At 38.6% G+C, this 23370-nt stretch overlaps 1 protein-coding gene across 4 annotated transcripts in view; it reads left to right on the forward strand.

The window, feature by feature from the left end:
• Positions 1-7448: 7448 nt before the first annotated feature.
• Positions 7449-23370, forward strand: part of ORC2 (origin recognition complex subunit 2) — a 37635-nt gene continuing 21713 nt past the window's right edge. Inside the window, exons 1-7 of one of the 4 annotated variants that reach the window (XM_070388329.1) lie at positions 7449-7685; positions 14064-14112; positions 15094-15197; positions 15819-15962; positions 17431-17520; positions 21890-21982; positions 22766-22797. In XM_070388329.1, the coding sequence (XP_070244430.1) occupies positions 15101-15197; positions 15819-15962; positions 17431-17520; positions 21890-21982; positions 22766-22797 (456 nt within the window). In that variant the 5' untranslated portion in view covers positions 7449-7685; positions 14064-14112; positions 15094-15100. The remainder of the gene's footprint in view (positions 7686-14063; positions 14113-15093; positions 15198-15818; positions 15963-17430; positions 17521-21889; positions 21983-22765; positions 22798-23370) is intronic. The other 3 variants (XM_070388318.1, XM_005909828.2, XM_070388336.1) reach the window with 3 other exon arrangements.

Here is a 23370-nt window from a genome sequence, read left to right on the forward strand (position 1 = left end):
GTATAGATTAGCAGTTCCAGAAGAGTGGTTTAAGGCAACTCACCAGACCTTATTATTTCCCTCAACTCTAGTTCTCCATTAGTTAGGAAGAATGAGTTTTACCAGTTGACAGTTTCAGTATTCCTTTCATTAAAAATGTATTACTTGGTGGTCCATTGGTTAAGATTCTGCATTTCCACTGCAGGAGGTGCAGATTCAATCCCTGTTTGGGAAAATAAGATCCTCCATACCACACAGCAGGGCCTGAGGAAAAAAAATTTTAAATTTTTAAATTTTAAGTATCAAAATATTACTTGTTCATTTTGAAAACCTTAGAAAATACAGAGAAAGTACAAAGGAGAAAGTCACTTTAAGGTACTGTAATAGTAAATATTAATAAGGTAGTGGAGGCAGTATCCTTCCACACAAATACAACTCTGGTCCAGGACACAATATTTTATGGTCCAAGGATGAATTAAAAACGATGCTTGTTCAGTGGTAGGATGTGCCAAGCACCATTATAAACACTTTACAGAAAATACCGCTATTCAGTTCTCAGTTAACACAAGTGTCTGATAGGTATTGTTTGTTGTGGTGATGGTGGTGTAGTCACTCAATCGTGTCCAACTCTTTGCAACCCCATGGACTCTGGTCCACTAGGCCCCTTTGTCCATGGGATTTCCCAGGCAAGAATACGGGAGTGTATTGCCATTTCCTTCTCCAGGGTATCTTCCCAACCCAGAGATTGAACCCATGTCTCTTGCACTAGCAGGCGGTTTCTTAACCACTGAGCCACCTGAGAAGCCCCAATAGGTAGGTACTATTACTCTTCCTTTGTAAAAAAAAGGAAATTTCATCTGAAGTATCAACAACCTCAGATATGCAGATGATACCACTTTAATGGCAGAAAGTGAAGAGGAACTAAAGAGCCTCTTGAAGGTGAAAGAGGAGAGTGGAAAAGCTGGCTTAAAATGGCTGATTCATGTCAATGTATGGCAAAAACCAAGTAATTCAAAAAACAAAGATCATGGCAACTGGTCCCATCACTTCATGGCAAGTCGATTGGGAAAAAGTAGAAACAGTGTCAGATTTCATTTTCTTGGGCTCCAAAATCACTGTGGATGGTGACTGCAGCCATGAAATTAAAAGACTTGCTCCTTGGAAGAAAAGCTATAACAAACCAAGACAGCATATTGAAAAGCAAAAGCCAAAAAAAAAAAAATGTCACTTTGCTGACAAAGGTCTGTATAGTCAAAACTATGGTTTTTCAAGTAATCAGGTTATGGATGTGAAAGTTGGACATAAAGAAGATCAAAGAATTGACACTTTCAAACTGTGGTGCTGGAGAAGACTTGAGTCTCTTGGACAGCAAGGAGATCATATGAGTTAATCCTAAGGAAAATCCATCCTGAATATTCATTGGAAAGACTGATACTGAAGATCCAATACTTCAGCCACCTGATGTGAAGAGCTGATTCATTGGGAAAGACCCTAATTCTGGGAAAGATTGAGGGCAAGAGGAGAAGGGGACAGCAGAGGAAGAGATGGTTGGATGGCATCACTGACTCAGTTGACGAGTTTGAGCAAACTCAGGGAGACAGTGAAGGACAGGAAAGCCTGGCTTGCTGCAGTTCATGGCATAGCAGAGAGTCAGACACAACTTAGCAACTGAACAACAACAAGGTCTCAGAGCTAGTGAGTGATAGAACAGAGACACTTAAGACATTCAGGCTCACAGACTTGTGCACTTAACCATCAAGATACTGCTTCATACAATGTTGATTGTTCTCAGCTACTATTCTCACTTGCCTGAGGCCAAGGGCCCTGTGGAAGCTGGGACGGAAGGGGAGTTTGGATCTCAGTAGAGCTAGATTACTAAAAGGCAAATTAAACCCTTGAAAGAATCAAGTCCTCATACCCTAGATATCCATAGTTATAAATTAACTTTTCTCCTATATACGTTGGGTTGGCTGAAAAGTCTATTTGGGTTTTTCCATGTTACAGAAAAACTTGAATAAACTCCTTGGCCAATCCAATATAATGTTTCTAGTTGACTACGGTCCTTAATTATATCCCATTCTTATTTCTCCGGAGTGCATATGTGACTGGAGAAACAAGAAAAAAGTCTTTCTATGGTTCATATGAGGAACCTCAGTTGAGAAAAGCTGGTTCAGACCATTCATAAAGAAGAGGAATCTCCCCAAATACAAAACTTAAAAAATTTTAATTCCTTCCTCCCAACCACCCTGGGAAAAAGCGGCTTAGGAAGTTGGACTTACTTGCAATTATTTGTAATTTACTGTTATTTTTAACTGCATGGGAGAGGGTAGAAATAAAGTCTTTCATGTTTAGGGCCTCTAAAGATCTAAATGTGGCCCTAGGTCATAATTCAAATAGGTTGGATGTAATCTGTGGTAATAGCCCTAGTTTTGTTCCAAATGTTACATCAGAAAGGGGTGATAATGACTTCTAAAACATGAAGGGCCAATTAGTTTTGGCACTTTATCTTAGGGAACAATGTTTAATACACATTAGGAATGAAAACTTTTTATGGCTAGGTTATATTAATCAGTACAGACTTAATGTTCTGAAATACCTATAGCTAAAAAACAGTTCCATTCAAAGAGATTAATCACAGTATTTTAAGAAATCTATAGACATTATCAAGTGCTATAAATAATGATTTTACACTGTGAAATTCTTTCTGAATTGAAGGTTATATTCTTTAGTTTCTCAGAACGTGAATTACTATGTACACATTTTGGAGAGCTTACTCTGCCAAATCTTTCACTGCTAATTTGTGTGTGGTTTATGAAGACCTCATTATCCCAGGTTCAAGAGAATACTAGAGATAAAATAGCTTCTGGTTACTGTATTCTCTGGATTCTAAGATAGACAATCACTTTTGTTTCCTGAGCATTATTGATATTTTTAAAAATCTCTGGGTAGAAATTATTTGCTGAGGCATCTGCTATTGACATTCTAGACCTATTGTACCCTTATCAAGTGTGTGTTTAATGCATAGCATCTAGGTCATTTTATATCATATTTTGATCTTTTAAAATATAGTTTGGGTAAAAACCTTTGAATATGAAAATAATTAAAACTTGAAAAAGTAATTTCACATTTTAAAATTCACTATCTTACTGAGGAAGGAATTTATAAAGACATTCTGATTTGCTGTGCTGACAAATGAGATCATTGGTGAAGAAAAATGTGCAGCTGACATCTTGATGCTGCAATCTGCTGTCTAAATATTAATTAAAACTTTATTTTTTCTCTAGAATCTAAATTTGATGACCGACATTCCTTTTTATATTCCTTCTTTTACAGATATAAAATCTTTGTCTCTGAGGTATTCTTAATTACAGTTTGGAATAAATCTTCTGATTCCCAAATAGTCTTTTTGCTCCTGGTCTATTTGTTTTGTTTCTTTCAGAGTTGAGGCTTTATTCAAAAGTTGGTGAAGCCAGAATTGACTGGAAACTCTGCCTGCAGGGGCAGGGATTATCAGCTGGTGGGTTTCAAGGTGGATCAGTAGATGAACTGGCTTTTTCAATTGGGGTCTCCTCTTCTGATTAGTCTTCTGAAAAAGAAATGTTTAAATAAAGACAGTTGCCAGTGTTCTGGGAGCCAAACAAGGAGATTCCTAGTGTCCCACATAATCTGTCCAGATACACCTTCCAAATTCAGTATGCCTTCTCATTTCTACTCTGTTGAGTCCAGATCCTCTGGTTCACCTTGTAAACTCCTGCTGTTATGCTCAGTATGACAAGAGATCTAGGATCTAATTGGTCCTTGTTTCAGACTTTCACCAGTCCTCCGGCTCTCAGTTCCAGTCTGCTCTTCTGACTTTAAAGGTTCCTATAACCAGTCCATTCTGAAGGAGATCAGCCCTGGGATTTCTTTGGAGGGAATGATGCTAAAGCTGAAACTCCAGTACTTTGGCCACCTCATGCGAAGAGTTGACTCATTGGAAAAGACTCTGATGCTGGGAGGGATTGGGGGCAGGAGGAGAAGGGGACGACAAACGATGAGATGGCTGGATGGCATCACTGACTCGATGGACATGAGTCTGAGTGAACTCCAGGAGTTGGTGATGGACAGGGAGGCCTGGCGTGCTGCGATTCATGGGGTCGCAGAGTCGGACATGACTGAGCGACTGAATTGAACTGAACTGACAGACTAATTGCTGAGACTAACTGGAGTTCTATGACAGGAATAGACACTGTCATCATCCTTTCCTGGCCCGCATTTCAGCTTACTCTGCTTTGCCTGATCACTATACATCTTCCAAACTTTTATTAAATTATTTAACTTCTTTTCCTGTTTGTATGTTTATATTTAAAATTTTCCTTTGACTCTGTTTTTTTTAGTGGCATTTCAAGACAGTATTCAATTCACCATCTTTAATCAAATTCTGAAAAGTGAAAGTGTTAGTCGCTCAGTCGTATCCAACTTTTTGCGACCCAAAGGATTATAGCCCGCCAAGCTGCTCTGTCCATGGAATTCTCCAGAGAAGATTACTGGAGTGGGTTACCATTTCCTTCTCCAGGGGATCTTCTCAACCCAGGGGTCGAACTTGGGTCTCCTGCATTGCAGGCAGATTCTTCAGTCAAATTCTAAAGATTTTTAGAATTTTAAGAATTTTAGGAACACGCATGTATTCTTACTGATATAAGGACTGATTGCATAAGTAAATAAATAAATGGAGAATAGACAGATCTCTCTTGCAGAAGAATTTCAAATAATTTATCTCAAGGAGATGGACCGTAACTCCTCATTCCTCAGGGACTTCCTCCAATGAGGACAGCATGGGATGGGAAACAGAGTACCTTTCCAGTAGAGGAGTCTGACAAATACTGCCTCAGCCAGTTGATTACAGTTAACAATGGTGCATAGTGTATGTATCCTTGATATGATGTGATGAAAATTGTACTTTATGTCTGGGATCTTCCTCCCCCAAACCCATAAACCCCATCTACTCATAAGAGAAAACATCTGATTAATCCCAGTAGAGGGATATTCTACAAAATACATGACTACAATGTATTCCTCAAAACTGTCAAGGTCAGTAAAACCAAGAAAAGTCTAAGATTCTGTCACAGCCAGGAGGAGCCTAAAACAACAAAATCACTAAATGTAATGTGGTATTCTGCATGGAATTCTGGAACAGAAAAAGGATATTAGGAAACAACTAAAAAAAAAAAAAAAATTTTTAAATTCAGAGACTTTTAAAACCTGGCCATAAATTTCAAACTATAACCCAATTAGCTGCTGGCATCTCTACCCACTTAAGATGTATTCAAAATTGGCTTGGTCTTATCTTCCTCTTGGGAAGGTCTAATGTTCTACCCAAACTGTGTGTGGAATACATGAGGAAATTGCCATTTTATAATCATCTCTATCTTCAACTTCCTGCCACTCCTGACTTCTAGATCTCCATTCTGAATGGTATGACCCTTTGTTTTTATCTATCCCAGTACCAATCTAGAAGGGAAACTCAGCTCCTTCTCTTTCCCACATATGCGTTTGAGTGTGCTCAGTCATGTCCGACTCTGTGATGTGTGGACTGTAGCCAACCAGGCTCTTCTGTCCATGAGATTTTCCCAAGCAAGAATACTGGAGTGGGATGCTGTTTCCTACTCCAGATTTTGCTGACCCAAGGATTGAATCCAAGTCTCTTGCATCTCCTGCATTTGCAAGCTGATTCTTTACCAACCATGCCACCTGAGAAGTCCCATTTCCCACACATATACCATAAAAACAATTAAAAGCCACCACTCACACTAAGTCTGCAGAAGACTAGTGAAGATTTGCAGAGAAGGCAATGGCACCCCACTCCAGTACTTTTGCCTAGAAAATCCCATGGACGGAGGAGCCTTGGTAGGCTGCAGTCCATGGGGTCACAAAGAGTCGGACACGACTGAGTGACTTCACTTTCACTTTTCACTTTCATGCATTGGAGAAGGAAATGGCAACCCACTCCAGTACTCTTGCCTGGAGAATCCCAGGGATGGGGAAGCCTGGTGGGCTGCCGTCTATGGGGTTGCACAGAGTCGGACACGACTGAAGCGACTTAGCAGCAGCAGCAGCAGCAGTGAAGATTTGAGAGGGAGAAAGTTTCCATCATAGAAACATAACTTATTAGTTGAGGAGTATTATCAGATCTTCACATTTTTAAGAACTCTTCAAGCACTTAAGTGTTAACTGTTGACTATGTTCCTTCTTCTCCCAACTCAACCCCCAAATTCTGTTTTTGATTCCAATGTAGAGAAAATTAATTTCTCTTTTGTTTTCTTAAATTCTGCTAACCAAAATGGAATACTAAGGTAGGTATCCAGGCTATGACTATTTCTCTTTCCCAATCAGATTTCCTAAACAGTTTCCAAAATGATGTAACTCTGTCTCTTCCTTCCCTCGGCTCCATTCTTGACTACCTTTATCCAGAATGATCTTTCAATACAAATGTGACTAGTGCCCTAAGGGCCAAAGCCCTCAGAAAAGCAGATTCAACTTCGGGGCTTGCCTCTTGACCCTTTATATACCCACTATGTTGATTTGGGCCTTCCACCTGGAAAACTTTACCCCTCCTTTTGTCTGGCTTAAATCTATTCAGTCCGCAGGTTTCCGTTTAAATATTTCTTCCTCCAACGAAATTTTTTTCTGAATCCTCTCCTTTAATTAGATAATTCTGCCAGTGGTTTGATAAACACTGGGCTTTCCAAAATCGCAGCATTTTCCCCCATATATTCAGTATCTTCTATAAGGGCTACTGTGAGCACAGAGAGCAGGCTCCGCTAGCATAGTGTAACGTTATTATCTGGTATGCAGGTTTTGTTTTGAATGAATGAATGAATCAAAATGAAATCGTAGTTAGAGGGTAATACTGTTATTCCAGCAGGTTCACTCCTTTTCTTCTTCATTACCTTTTTCCTCATTAGTTCTCTCTGCGTCCATTCCTTCCATTTTCCTCCTCTCTTCGTCCTATCAGCAGTGCCCCAACCCTAATTCTCTTCATACCAGAGAGCACTGCTCCCCTCCTCCCTACCCCAAATCCCTGAGATGCACGGGGTCCTACCTTTCACGCCAAATGAGGTTAAGTTTAAAAATAAATAAACCCAAATTCATTCCATTATCTTTTCGCTCAAAAGAAAGTATCCAGAGAAACCAATGACACTTTGAAGACTGCGTTTGTACAGAGCTCACTCAATTTCCTCAAATCTAAGCAGTGCTTCCTACTCCCTTCCCCGGAAACGGAAAGAGCAAAAGCAAACCCCAGAACTCAGAGCTTGGGGATTCGTTTTCCTCAGTGTTCTTGTGGGCGAGGCCATCAGACCCGCGTTGACTGGTGAGCAGAACGGTCGCTCTCAGCCGACTCTACGTGCTATTGGCTACATGGGGCTCCGCCTCCTGAGCAGGGCGGGAGATTTGGTGTGCCGCAGGGAAGTTTCCCATCCCCCCCCTTCTGGCTCCCGGAGCTCTCCAGGTCGAACCTGCGACCCTGCGGTTCTGCTCCTGCACTGCCTACAAGAATTTGGCATTCTTGCTAGGGCTGAAGCGTTCTTCCCAGCGGCGACCATTCAGCCGGGTAACGTCCGGCTGGCACGAGGCGGCTGCAGCCGCTCCTGGTGGAGACCTGGCGGTGCGTAGTGGGGCGGCAGGACAGCCTGCCTCCCTCTCCTGCTTTGCTCAGGGCTTCTGAGGTGAGTCCAGGTGCACCCAGTCCCCAGCCTTCGCCTGAGCACCCTGGGCGAGGTGGCTGCGCCTCCCTCTCTGCGCTCCCCAGACTGCCTAGGCCCAGAGCGAAATCAGTATATACTTGTTGGGGTGAAAGGCTCCCTCTTTAAAGACCGTTCCTCTTCCAGCAGTGATGGGTCTAGTGTTCAGAGGATGTCTGTTACCAGAATATCTGTTTCCCGGCATGAGGAGCCTTCTGCTTGCAGAGAGAACTGTAAAATTCCGTAAAGAAAGTAGTAAGGTGTCCTGGGACAGGAGCAGGTACAGTGAGGGCTGAAGAGGAAGGAATCTTGTTCCAAAAGTACCACTGGAGGGGGAACGCTTTGATGTCATACCACCCTGGAAGCACCAAATGAATCCTAACTGAACACAGTCACCCTGGGCCAGGGGTTGTAAAGCAGTTGCAAAACCAGGCTCCTTTGGTAGAGCTTTTTAAGTTAAAAGGATGCTGATGCATTACTTTTCGCTTTACATCTGAAATCCACTACACCTTCCTCTAGCTAAATTGCAATCTGAAGAAAAATAGCATGGGCCCACACCTTTGTGTGATGGCCCTGCACATTACATGGACATCATTCAGCTCTTATTGAGCACTGTTTCTCTTTAATGTGCTGACAAAAATCAATCAGTAAGAACTGTTCTGTTAGAGGTCCAAGTACAGTTATGTGGGGTGTTTTTTGTTTTGTTTTGTTTTTAGTTATATGTATTTGAGACTGTGGGCTGTACCTTCAATTAAATGACATATTATTGACAATTTACACTATCCAAATCTACATGTAGGAAGCATATAAGTGGGTCATGGGTCATTGTGGCCCCTTACAAGACTAAGAAGGAAGGTTATCTTCTAAAGAAGTCTGGTTAATGCAGATGCACAACACATTAAAGTGGAGGGAGGAGGCCCAAGTAGGTAAAGAAAAATTTTATATTTAAATTATGTTTAAATCGTCCTGCCATAAAATATGAACTTTCATCAGATGTTATTTGGGATATGGAGTTGTACAAGAGATCTGCACAGTTAAGTTGAAACTTAAAGTAAAAATACCTGTAATAAGGAACTTGGCTAGCATTTTCATAGGCCAAGCACATGATCCCATTTAATCATCAACTTTGTCCTAAGTTACACAGTTGTGTGGATTTAAGATCAGAAGCCAGGTTTATCTGATATTAAAATTGGTGAATAACACTAAACCACTATTTTTTAAAGGATTATGTTTTTTAAAAAATTTAGCAAATGCTTTATCTACTCTCAATGGAGAGTGTAAGCTGTTAATGCTCTTTTGGTGTTAACTCCTTTGAAAAAAATCCACTTAAAGTAAACATCAGGACAGGGTCTTGAAGAGTAAATGGTCACCAGATAATTTCATGTTATTCGGTTGTACTGGGGTTTTTTGTATTCAGAAATTGTGGAGAAGAAGGAAGGAAAGGTTTATTTCAAGGTTTCTGTAGAAATTTCAATTTTGTGATTCTGTCCTATATAATAAGATGCCTTAAAATCTAGAAAAGGGAATTTCGTATAAATGCATTTGGCTACAGACAAGACTGAGTTAGGCTGCCTCTGCCCAGACAATTCTTACATTAAATACCATAGGGAAACTGCTTGGGATCAGTTCAGTTCAGTTCAGTTGCTCAGTCACGTCTGACTCTTTGCGACCCCATGAATCACAGCACGCCAGGCCTTCCTGTCCGTCACCAACTCCCAGAGTTCACTCAGACTCACGTCCATCAAGTCGGTGATGCCATCCATCCATCTCATCCTCTGTCATCCCCTTCTCCTCCTGCCCCCAATCCCTCCCAGCATCAGTCTTTTCCAATGAGTCAACTCTTCGCATGAGGTGGCCAAAGTACTGGAGTTTCAGCTTTAGCATCATTCCTTCCAAAGAAATCCCAGGGCTCCTTCAGAATGGACTGGTTGGATCTCCTTGCTGTCCAAGTGGCTCTCAAGAGTCTTCTCCAACAGCACAGTTCAAAAGCATCAATTCTTCAGCGCTCAGCTTTCTTCACAGTCCAACTCTCACATCCATACATGACCACTGGAAAAACCATAGCCTTTACTAGACTGTTCAGTTATGTACAATATTTGTTTTTAAATTTTTGTTGAAAATCTTTTTTTCCCCCCGCTGAAGGAACTACTAAACTTTTGCTGATAAGATTTATGTAACTGACCTTTAATCCTTTTGATTGCGAGGAAGCTCAGAGCTAAAAATTCTTTGTATGGTTTTAATTTCTCGCTTTCTTTTTCTTTTATTTTCCCTGATCCAGATTCCCTATTAGTATTTATAGTTTATCATTTGTTTTATTGCATTGTTTATTGTCATTGCTTCAAATCCTCTGTACAACATAGCCAACTCATTGGAAAAGACTCTGGTGCTGGGAAAGACTCAGAGCAAGAGGAGGAGGGGCAACAGAGGAATAGGTGGTTGAGTGGCATCACTGACTCAATGGATATGAGTTTGAGCAAACTCAGGGAGATAGTGAAGGACAGGGAAGCCTGGCTTGCTGCAGTTCATGGGGTCTTAAAGAGTTGGACATGCCTTAGCAACTAAACAACAGAATGCTGCTCTTAAAAGCATGCTTGATAGAACTACTGATGTTTAACCTGCTAAATCACGTCAGGTGTGTTCCACTCTGTGCAACCCCATAGATGGCAGCCCACCAGGCTCCCCTGTCCCTGGGATTCTCCAGGCAGGAACACTGGAGTGGGTTGTCATTTCCTTCTCCAATGCATGAAAGTGAAAACTGAAAGTGAAGTCGCTCAGTCGTGTTCGACTCCTAGCGACCCCATGGACTGCAGCCTACCAGGCTCGTCCGTCCATGGGAGTTTCCAGGCAAGAGTACCAGAGTGGGTCGCCAGTGCCTTCTCCGATGTTTAACGTAGTGAATTGGAAACCTAGAGGAACTGTAGCAGTCCTTGGATATTTGAACCACTGTGTGGAAAAATGACTACACATGTTGTGAATAGTTTCCAGAGGTCAAGACAAGCATTTAGGATAACAGGTTTGTATTTAATGGCAGGAGAAGTGTGTCATTTAATAAAATGATCTGGGTCTTTGGAATTAGTCAGACTTAGGTTTCGGCCCTAATACACTTTCTAATTGTGTGAATTTTAGTGAGTAATTTAATATTTAACCTCAGTTAACTCATCTGTAAATTGGGGGAGTTATATATATTTTAACTACCTCAGGGAGTCTGAGGATTTACTGATCTGGTGTGCATAAAAGTGCCTTATACAATGCCTGACAAACAGCCCCTCAGAAAGCTATTTTGTACAGATAAAAGAAAATATTTCTTAATTTTATATAAATGTCACATAGATGCATTAAACTTTTTCTCTAATACATCCAATTCCCCATACTAAGAAGCAGTATTATGACTAGAAAGTTGGCAAAGAACAAAAGAATATGTTCTACTGGCAATGGCCATATAAATTATAGGTGAAATATTATTGTTGCCAAACTCTGTATTGATGTTGTTCAGTTGCCCAGTCATATCCAACTCTTTGTGACCCCCATGGACTGCAGCTCACCAGGCCTCCCTGTCCCTCACCATCTGAAGTTTGCCCAAGTTTATGTCCATTGCATCAGTGAGGCCATCCAGCCATCTCATCCTCTGATGCCCTTTTCTCCTTCTGCCCTCAATCTTTCCCAGCATCAGGGACTTTTCCAGTGAGTCAGCTGTTCACATCAGGTGACCAAAATACTGGAGCTTCGGTATCAGTCCTTCCATTGAGTATTTAAGATTGACTGGTTTGATCTCCTTGCCATCTGAGGAACTCTCAGAAGTCTTCTCCAGCACCAACAGTTCAAAGGCATCAATTCTTTGGCACTCTGCCTTCTTTACAGTCCAGCTCTCACAGCCATAGGTGACTACTGGGAAGACCATAGCCTTGACTCTGCAGACCTTTGTCAGCAGAGTAATGTCTCTGCTTTTCAACATAATGTCTAGGTTTGTCATAGCTTTCCTGCCAAGAAGCAATTGTCTTCTGATTTCATGGGTGCAGTCACCATCTGCAGTAATTTTAGTACCTAGGAAGAGGAAATCTGTCACTACTTCCATCTTTTCCCCTTCTGTTTGCCATGAAGTAATGGGATTGGATGCTATGTCTTAGTTTTTTCAATATTTAGTTTTAAGGCAGCTCTTTCATTCTCCTTCACTCTCATCAAGAGGCTCTTTAGTTCCTCTCTGCTTGCTGCCGTTAGAGTGGTATCATCCACATATCTGAAGTTGTTGATGTTTCTCCTGCCTGTCTTAATTCCGGCTTGTAACTCATCCAGCCCAACATGTGCTCAGGATATAGGTTAAATAAACAGGGTGACAGCAGACAGCCCTGTCATATTCCTTTCTCAATCCTGACCCAATCAGTTGTTCCATACTGTTCTAACCGTTGCTTCTTGACCCGCTACAGGTTTCTCAGGAGACAAGTAAGATGGTCTGGGATTCCCGTCTCTTCAAGAGCTTTCCACAGTTTGTTGTGATCCGCATAGTCAAATGCTTTAGCATAGTCAATAAAACAGAGGTAGATGTTTTTCTGGAATTCTCTTGCTTTCTCTATGATCCGTTGGCAGTTTGATCTCTGGTTCCTCTGCCTTTTTTAAACCCAGCTTGGACATCTGGAAGTTCTTGGTTCATGTAATGCTGAAGCCTAGCATGCAACATTTTAAGCATGACCTTACTAGCTTGGGGGCTTCCCAGGTGGTACTAGTGGTAAAGTATCCACCTGCTAATGCAGCAGATGCAAGAGACCAGGGTTTGATCCCTCAGTCAAGAAGATCCCCTAGAGAAGGAAATGGCAACCCACTCTAGTATTCTTGCCTGGAAAAATCCCATGGACAGAGGAGCCTGGTGGGCTACAGTCCATGGAGCTGCAGAGTCGTACACGACTGAGCACTTGTTTTTTTTTTTACTAGCTTGGGAGATGAGTGCAATTGTCCGATGATTTGAACATTCTTTAGTACTACCCTTCTTGGGAACTGGGATGAGGATTGACCTTTTCCAGACCTGTGGCCACTGCTGGGTCTTACAGATTTCCTGACATACTGAGTACAACACTTTGATAGCATCATTCTTTAGGGTTTTGAATAGCTCTACTGGAATTCCATCGCATCCATTAGCTTTATTGACAGCAGTAATTCTTAAGGCCGACTTGACTTCACATTCCAGAATGTCTGGCTCTGGGTGGCTGATCACATCATCGTAGTTATCTAGGTCATTAAGATGTTTTTTGTACAGTTCTTCTGTGTATTCTTTCTGTCTCTTCTTGATCTCTTCCATGTTTACTAGGTCTCTACCATTACTATGGTCATATAAATTATAGGTGAAATATTATTGTTGCCAAAATACTAGCTTTCTGTACACCAATGTCAAATAGAAATACGGAGACAGAATTTTGAATGAAAGAGTATAGCTTTATTTCTTTGCCAGGCAAAGAGGAAACATCTCAACAACTGTACCCCCTTCTCTGGGGAATAAGGAGAGGTCTTCAGGGCTCATGGTCAGGGGTATGTGATAAGGATTAAGGCAGTCTTGCATTCTTCTGCAAAGTTTCTAATGGCCTCAACACTGGATCTGGTCCTCCAAGGTTATCAGCTTATGACCTTTCTGAAATGAAGAATGCTACAAGGGAGTGTTACAAGGATGTTGGCAGGAGGCGGGGAGGCCAGGTGCAAGATAGAATTCACATAGAGAGTAACTAAGGAATTACTTTGTGAAGGACAAGGCTTGTTATGGGCACTATAGATTAGAAACAGCTGAAGTAAAACCAGGATTGCTTAACTCCCACGGACCTATTCTTGGGGGTTTTTATAGCCGTTTACTTCGTTTCCCTTGTTAGCATTAAAAAAATCACATTTTCCATTTCTGTTGTAACAAATTCCCCACTGCTGGTTTATTTGCTCCATTTCCATGGAGAAAGAGATCAGGTATTGTTCTTGTTTGGCTTAGGACAAAACTTCAGTTTTACTCCATTTGACAAATACCAGCTGTCCAGCCTGGGGGCCCATCTGTCTCCAACCTTATTATCTTTGTACACGAAGTATGATCCTAATAGAATTGTTAGGAGGATGAAATGGGAATACATATAGAATATTCAAAATTTTGTCTAGCACATAGTAATTACTCAAAATTTTGGCCTCTCTTCACCACCTGCTCCTGCAATTTAGATCTCCTCAGTCTCCGAGGCTTCCTGGCCAAAATGGTAATGGTCATTTTGCCCTTTACTATGCCGTCATAGTAACTTTGGCTTTGTAAGATCTGCCTGTATTCATCTTGTTTGTAAAAACTCATGAACTTCTTTGGTTGCTCTCATTTTCCTGTTTGCTGGCCTGACTGAGGTCTTTTTCCCAAAACAGGTGACTGTACTTGAATTTTCCAGCTGAAGAATATGTAGTACCTTTAAAGGTAAATGAAAACTGAGACAAAATCATTTAAGTGTGCTAGTTACAAAAGAAAACTTGGCAATATTTAGTAAGTTGCTGCTGCTGCTAAGTCACTTCAGTCATGTCCAACTCTGTGCAACCCCAAAGACGGCAGTTATCTGCATGCAAAGAACTGACTCATGGGGGACACAGCAGTGTGATCCTCTTGTCAGGGAAAAGCATATAAATAGGGTTTATCAGAGACAAGAGAGAAAAAAGTCTTTTTTTGAGTAAACTGCTGATTAACTGCAGCTAGGTGGAGTTATTAATTTGTTTCAGGCAATAAGTAGCATTTTAAGTTCTGAAACTAAATTTTGTCAACGAAGTAAGAGTTGATCAAACTTTTGCCTGCCAAACTCTGAAATTTATTCAGTGAAGAACTGACTATAAAGTATTGGAAGGATTCATGTTTACTGTTTAGTTACTGAGATACCTAGAAAGCCATATTCATAATTATAAAGTTGTTTGGGGAACATGCAATTTAATAGTAAAGGGAGGTCCTTGAGGATTATTTGATCCAGGTTTGGACACAGTGATGTACACAGGCTTCCCCCAATAGACCGTATCTTTCTAGTGAACAGATATTAAAATCCACCAAAGTATCATTCCTTATTTGGCTGCTCTTTTTCTAAGCTCATGTATTAATCTTCCCCCTTCTGTTGTTATCCTATAAATTGGTTAGAGTTTTTTTACCCACAGAATTGTTTTCCTGTCATCATATTTCAGTTGCCTTGATTGGGCTTGGCTTTTTCCTAATCTCAGGCACTTTGTCATCTCTTCCATTTTTCAGATAAAGAATTGAGTTACTTATTATCAAAAACATAATATTGATACAATAATGAATGTGTCCTTCATACTTACAGACTTTAAAAATATTATGCAAATATATGGATTCATTATGTGAATGTTTGTCTGTTGATATGAATTTTTCATCACTTTTGAGTACTTTATTGCTTCTGTTTAGGTTAGCAATGACGAGCACGCTGGAATTAAAGGCAGACAAGATGCTGAAAGTTCAATTTGTGGGAGATGATGATGTTCTTAATCACATTCTTGATAGAGAAGGAGGTACTAAATAATTATACAATGGAAGGGATGTTTATTTAATGATTATGTATTTCACTTTTCAAAATCTAATCATCTATTTTGAAAATATAGCACAAAGTATTTGATTTAGTAAGACTGCAAATAAATACTACCTTAATTTTTAGTTTATTCTATTAAAAATGTATTAAAAATAGGGGACTCCCCTGATGGTCCAGTGGTTGAGATTCTACCATGCAATGCAGGGGGCCCAGGTTCAGTCCCTGGTTGGGGAACTAAGATCCAGAAAACACAAATTTAAAAAATTAAAACAAACATTAAAAAAAAATTAAACAAAGATAATAAAACCTCACCTCATATGAAATGTTCAGCAGTGGTGTTAAGTGATAAGATAACCATCCACTGTAATGAAAATGTATAGTTATTTTGAGCCCCCAAAATATATAATTTTGAGGTTTTTTTTTTTTTAACTTATACCAACTTACACAAACTGTGATTTCTCTTGAATCAAAGAGAAAACACCGAGTTTTTTTTCAGCTTTTAAATAATGACAATGAAATAGTGTAGTTTATTTATTTAGCTGTAATGTTTACATTTAAAAGAATTTATACCTGTCATGTTCTAATTCTTTGAATGTTTATATAGGACCTAAAATAAAAAAGGAGCGAGCCCAGCTTTTGGTCAACACACAAAAAATAATAAAGAAGCCAGAAAATGAGTTGGAGGAAGATGACCAAGAAGTTTTAAAAGATCATAACTATGTTGAAGTTTTAGGACAAGATGTTCAAGGTATTTGCAGGGTAGGGGTGGTGGAGTTGGGAATGTACCCTGAAATTTCTGCAGGTAGCTGAAATTGCTTTGCAGGTTATGTAAAAGTAGTCCTGTTGGTTAGGTAGCATTTTGCTACAATTTTTTCAATTTTTTAAATTATAAAATACACGTTAATAACAATATTTACCATCTTTACCAATTTAAGTGTACAATTATATTAAATATATTCATAATATTGTGCTATCATCACCATTGTCCACCTCCAAAACACTTTTTATCTGGCGTGCTATATTCTCATCAGAAAAACATTCCTTCAGATTCTTTCTCTGCAGCTGGAAAGATTGAAACACTGAGTTTCTACTATAGACTTTTTAATAAACAACTAGTCTTGTTCTTACTTTAAGAAAGATAGAATCTATTGACCTAGCACTCTAAATATATTTTTTAAAAGGTATTTGTACTTTTAACTAATTTGAAATAATTTCATAAAACAAGCCACTTTATTATTACCTTGATCATCTTTACAGAAATAGATAGAAGGATTATTCCAAGAAGTAATGTGTTCCAACTAGGCATGCTAATGTTATGTTTTTTTATACCTAAGCCAGATTCCTGCCAGATTATGCTTAAAAATGTTAGGCTTAAATTATAATTTACTTAAAAATGTTTACTTAAAATTTAAGTAAGTTATAATTTACTTAAAAATGTTAGGCTTGAATTATAATTTACTTAAGACTCAAAGAGCACAGATTACAGTGCAAGGAGCACGGACCTACTTAAGTTGACTTTAAAAAAAATTAAGATCAAGGAACAAAATCAGTACTGTTGGGCACTAGGGACATTGGATCTAGGAGCAGGGTTTTTGCTACCTTGGATCTTCCGGCCTCCCTCATGTCATCTCTGTGCGTCAGTTCTGTCCTGTCTATGCCGCCTGCCTCCCTAATGTACATGTCTTCTACTGTCTCATACTTGACTTATAAGTGGTCATTGTGACTACTCCTGACCTTTTTGTCACTTCTTGAGTGATACTGCTTTTGGATTTTTTCCCAGTGTTAAATGACATGATGCAAAAAATGACCACTACCCCTCAGTAGGCTTAGCAGGCAGGGTAGACTGTCATAAAAGTGTCCCTAACTAGACAGTTGACACTTTTAGCAGCTGTTATTTTTAAAGGGAAAATTAAAGAATGAAATTAAGTCAAGGTCTTTGTTGAGAGAAAGAGAACTTCTATAATATGACTGTTTTTGAATGTATTTTTGTGTATCTGTGAATAACATGTTTTCTGTGTTTTAAAATTTAAATAGTATCATGGTCTATTGTGTATTTTAAACATTTTATTTATAAACACATATTGTTGAACCTTTATGCAAGACAGTGAGGGGTACATATCCTAAGTTTTTAGGTAAAATTTTACCATTTTTTTCTGTTAATTAACCTCACCCATTTTTCTTGCATTCTTTTTTTATGTTGCATTTTTTTCTTTCAGAATCCTTGAAAAATGGCTCTGCTACAGATGGTGGGAATAAAGTTTATCCTTTTCAGAATAGAAAACACCCTGAAAAGATGGCTAAATTAGGTATGTTGCTTTTCTGATTTATTCATCTTTTCTAAGAAAGTGTGTTTAACCACATTTCCCACAGTTATCACCCCATTGCTTTCACTAAAAGAATGACGAGGAATGTCATTTTATATTACATATTCAAGCATACTTAAAGTCATTAGTTTTTTCATACTCACATGTCTTCTGTTCTTAGCTAGGTTCTAAGCTTATAGAAACCCTGTCTTAGATTACTTCCCACAACATCTAGCACAGGTTCTTAACATTTACTTCTTTTGTTAAGTGAGTGACTTAAGTTGCACAGAAATATTCTGAATTTATTGAAAATAAGAGTTTTGCACTATATGTAGAAGAAAAATGTTGTTTGTACTAGAGAAAATTATTTATATAAAATTGTTAAGAATGAGCTGTTCTAATATTTTTCTTACCCAGGTTACCACTTATACTAATTACACATGAATTACTGAGTTTCAGAGAACTATAGTTAGATCCTGTGGCATGAGGGATCATCAGTTTTGACAGTTTTGAGGCAAGGAAATAACATGTGAAAGCACTTTAAAATTAAGGCGTCCCATAAGTATATGAAAGCTTGAGAATACCAAAAAGTTAAGAGCAAAGAGCTAATAATTAACTGCCTGGCAAAATGTAGTTGTCTGTATTAATATAAAAAGACTTATAATCTATAATTGTAGAACACCTATATATATATGTCTTAGGTGGCATATTTTTATATAGTCATTGTAACCAATGATCATTTAAACATTCAAGGTTAAAAAAATATCACCCATGTTGAGTGTTAAAACTGATGAGGGACATATAAAAAGTAATTATATTGGTAAGATCTGTGTTTCTGAACATAATAAAATTTAAACATTTGCAAAATTCAGTTTTCTGAAAGATACTACATGGATCATTAATTTTGAATGTAACATGGCACATATAATAATTTACACTAATTGATGTTTTTCTTAGAGTTTATTATCTACATCAAGAAATTTAAAAAAAATTTATACAAATAAACTTATTATTTCCCTGGTGGTCCAGTGGTTAGGACTCTGCACTCCCCATGCAGGGGGCACAGATTCCCATCCCTAGTTGGGGAACTAAGATCCCACATGCTGTAACTTTAGGCCAAAAAAATGAAAAGAAAATAGGTACTAACCTATAGTAGAGGAAATACTGAGTATCCTCAGGGGCATCCTTGCCAGCAAGCCAGGTGCAGTGAAGGGAAACTTAGTATGACCATAAGTATGTAAAATTATTTCTGCAGTATTCATGATGTAAGTTAAATACACAGTTAAGGTTCTAGGAGACCCTAGGTGGTCAAAAATAAAAAGACAAAATGAACTTATTTACAAAACTGAAATAGACTCACAGAAATAGATAACTACTTATGTTTACCAAAAGGAAAAGTTGGGGGAAGGATAAATTAGGAGTCTGGAATTAACAGATACACACTAATACATAGAAAATACATAAACAACAAGGACTTATAGCACAGGAAACTATATTCAATATTTTGTAATAACCTGTATGTGAAAAGAATCTGAAAAAAAAATCAGAATCACTTTGCTGTGTACCTGAAACTAACACACCATTTTAAATCAACTGTACTTCAATAAAAAATTAAAATTTTTTTGATCTGTAAAAATGACTGAATTCTGTTTTGAATCTCTGAGAAACCAGAGGAAAATCCTGAAATAATTATTAGAGGAAAGATCAGATAGACACCAACAAAGAAGGCAATGGCACCCCACTCCAGTACTCTTGCCTAGAAAATCCCATGGACGGAGGAGCCTGGTAGGCTGCAGTCCATGGAGTCACGAAGAGTTGGACATGACTGAGTGACTTCACTTTCACTTTTCACTTTCATGCATTGGAGAAGGAAATGGCACCCCACTCCAGTGTTCTTGCCTGGAGAATCCCAGGGACGGGGGAGCCTGGTGGGCTGCCGTCTATGGGGTCGCACAGAGTTGGACACGACTGAAGCGACTTAGCAGCAGCAGCAGCAGATAGACACCAAAGCCAAAATGAAACCCTAAGGCCAGTGGGGCATTGGAGAAAGAGGAGAACTAATAGTGAAAAGAATAATGGAACCTCAGTGGAATCATCACGTAGAAGTTCCCTGAGTGGGTACTCGACATCCACAAAGCTGCAGTGATACACATCTTCTATCTGTATGCACTGTGAGGAACTTAAGTATTGTTATGATAGGCATTTCTCTCACCACATCTGAAAGAAATATGCAGTCATGAAAAGGTAGTTTTTTGGATAATATGACTGACCATACTTTCCAAAAATCTGTGTTTAGTTATGACGCTCTTTGACTCATTAACTATTTTTGCTAATTGGGTTTACATCCAAACATATCGATAAAATAAAATGCCTTCATATTTTTAAATAAGTGATCAGTTAGAAAATCGATATTACTCTGAGTATAAAAGATGATTAAGTATAATCGCACTAACCAAGATATAGTTGGGCTAGAAATTGAGTAGGAGTTAGTTTAGAAGGTTTTGTGAGCTACAGAGAACATTTGTGAAAGTGAAATTAGTTTGGTCATATAAAATCTGATGAGAAGTTATTTTTAGGCAGAGAGGAATTTTTTTAATATTTTATTTTTTTAGTTAACTGATTTTTGGCTGCACTGGGTCTTCATTGCTGTGCTCGGGCTTTCTCTAGTTGCAGTGCACAGGCTTCTCCTTGCGGCGTCTTCTCTTGTAGAGCACAAGCTCTCGAGTGTGCAGGCTTAGTAGTTGGGGCTCAAGGGCTCTAGTGTGTGGGCTCAGTGGCTGTGGTGCATGGGCTTTAGTTGCTTTGGGACATGTGGAACCTTCTCAGACCAGGGATTGAACATATGTCCCCTGCATTGGCAGGTGGATTCTTATCCACTGTGCCACCAGGTAAGTCCCAAAGAGAAGTTTTACTTTAAAATTTTGACTATGTTGCAGACCACTCGTTGTGTAAATATACAGTACAAATGAATAAGAAAAATGAAAACTAAATAAATATATCCCCCAGTTTTTTGTTATGCAAATTAATATCCATACATGGGTGAGTCTCTTGTTCCTTTTCCTCTTTAATTCTTCCTTTTTCTTCCTTTTTCCTTTTTTAATTTAAAGTTATTTAAAAGCAGAGAAATTCTATGTTTTAAAACCAAAAATATCTAAATTACTTTGTACTTTTGTGGCTTTTTGTTGACATGAAGGTTTTTTTTCCTATATTGTGGATCAGCAGCCTTTAATGCAAACTTGGCCTACTTTTCTGGTGTAAAGAGACGGCAAAGCCTGAGCCTTAGGTAGATTGCTTGGGAGGATGAGGACAGTGAAGAAGAGATGGAATAGCTACCAACAGTAGCCAGGGAGCAGGATAATACCATGGAACCCAGATGGAAGAATAATTTCAAAGAAACATTTTGTAAACTGTAATGAATGATACAGAGGACCTAGGAGGTTAAGAAAAAAGTAGCCAGTGCATTCGTGGGGACTGCATAAATATCTTGGGTCAGTTCCAAGATTGGAGGATAAAGTTGTGTAAATTAGGTTAAAAAGAGTTTGAGTCAGTAAAATGGTTTTAACCTAACAAATCCAACTATATTTTGTCTTTAAAAAAAAAAAAGATAATTTAAATAGTGTATACTTTTTTCCTCAGTGAACAATGTTCCAGTGTGTGTTATCGGGGAAATGTAAATCTGTTCCTTCAATTCCCATGTGCCTATTACAGTGAGAGAACGTGAGCATCTTTAATATTTGTATTTTTTATTTTAAATGGCCCCTGCTGTTCAGAAGCCAGGTATTTCATCTGATGCTCAGTTGAAGAAATGCCCTGTTTAATGCTATATCATATTTTATAGATTCTTAATATGTGTTATAGAGTTTTAGACATAAGTAATAAAGTAAACCATGCTTTGGGGGAGATTTAAGAGCTTTAAAATTAGTACAATTTTAAACATATACAGTTTTAACTTCTGATGCCTCTTTCTGGCTATTCTTTCCTGTGCCCCTGCAAAGACGTTCCTCAAGTGTACATGGTAGAGGAATGGAGGAACTGTAAGCCTGTCAGTGGAGAGGAGAGGGAGAGAATATGATGATTAGAGAAACCAGCAAGGGCAAAGTTAGCGCTTTGTTTGTTTTTGTGTTTTGGTTTTTTTTTTTTTTTTGCAAGACCTTGAAGGAAGACTTGAAGATGCTTGGAAAACGGTGAGTAAAGGTGAGAGCAGTTCTACTCTTAACATGGCTAGGCTTATTTATCTTTCTGATAATAGTAGCAGCAAGTTCGTTTTCTTTTTTTTTTTTTAATTTATGTAAGTGAAATAAAGATACTTTCCCTCTTAATCTGTTATCATTAAAAAAAATATATTTTATGTATTTCTGTTGTCTATTTACAGCTTCCGAACTAGCGAAAACACCAAGAAAAAGTGTTTCGCTCAATATGAAGAATGATCCTAAAATTACAATAGACATTCCTCAGTGTAGCAAGGGTAAGATTCTACCTCAGTTGTTTAAGGAGAGTTTTCAAGAGTTGCTTCAAATTATAGTATACTACTTTTTTTTTTTTTTGGTCTAAGTGAATGTTTATATATTTTCTTTTCTGTTCTGAAAATGCATTCGGTAGATGCAGGTAATACCCCAACCTATGTGCTTTAGCGTATTTAGCAAAAATACAAAAAGTAAAGGGCAAAAAGATCTGTGCGGGTTGAACTTGTCCAAATTGATAGAGCCAATAAATACTGTTGTCACGTGCCTAAGTTAGCCAAATGTTTGTGGAAGACTTGCTTTGGCAAATACTATTTGAAATAAGGTTTTGGGGATTTGTAAGTCTTACAGTTTGTGGAGAATTGTGGAGCACTTGTTTTTGAATAACCCACTCCAACTAGATTAAATAGTGTGCTATTATAGTAATGAGCCGGTGTTCCCTCATGGTCCAGTGGTTAGGGCTCCACACTTTCACTGCTGGGGCCTGGGTTTGATCCCTGGTTGGGGAACTAAGATCTCACAAGACACATGACATGGCTAAAATAAATAAAAATAAACAATGAAAAGATGTAGTTTTTCTTGTTACATGAATGCTACAGAAATGTCACTAATGGGAGCAATCATAAAATTAATAAGAACAGTTCAGCCTCTAGTAGAGATGTAATTAATTGAGAATTCAGTAATATAGTGGCTTCTGGATAGAACTTGCAACTTTGCTTTTAATGAAACTAGGTTTTTATGGAACAAAGTATTTGTAGTGAGTAATGGCTTTTTGTTTCATTCTTTAGGGCATTCTTCTTCAGACAAATCTCAGTTGAAGGTAAGCAGTTGACTAAAAATAAGCAAAAACCAGTGTTACAAAATAAGACATGATGAAAAATGAGCATTTCACCTGTTAATTTAGATGGTACTTTATCATTTACAAGTATCTGCTAAGTAAATACCTAACTTACACATGAAGAATGTGAGGTTCAGAGAAGTGAAGTGACTTGTCTAAACTCACCAAACCAGGAAAGGAACAAGCTGGAAAATGAAGCCAGGTTTTCTGGCCCCAACTTTTCTGCCTCTTCTGTGTCAGAACTATCCCTGGGTATTTTCATCAAGTAGAGTTGGCTTGGAGATTTTACGGTTTGGTTTGGTGTTGCTTTTATATATAATGTTTTTTTTTTTGGTGGGGGGTGGGATTAATCCCCAAATACACTAAATCTATTCATCTATCCCCTTATCATTTATGTTTGAAACCTAAGTTGGCTTTGGTAAATTCATTCCGGGGTAGCAGACAGTAATGAAAAGTTTATCCTCTCCTTTGTGTTTTTGTGGTTTTGTTCTTTCATAATACTTTGTCAAGTGGCCCTGCCTAGATGTGGGCAAGCCCAGGTAGGCATGGATGAAT

This window comes from Bos mutus, chromosome 2 (genome assembly GCF_027580195.1).
Source record: "Bos mutus isolate GX-2022 chromosome 2, NWIPB_WYAK_1.1, whole genome shotgun sequence".
NCBI lineage: Eukaryota > Metazoa > Chordata > Mammalia > Artiodactyla > Bovidae > Bos > Bos mutus.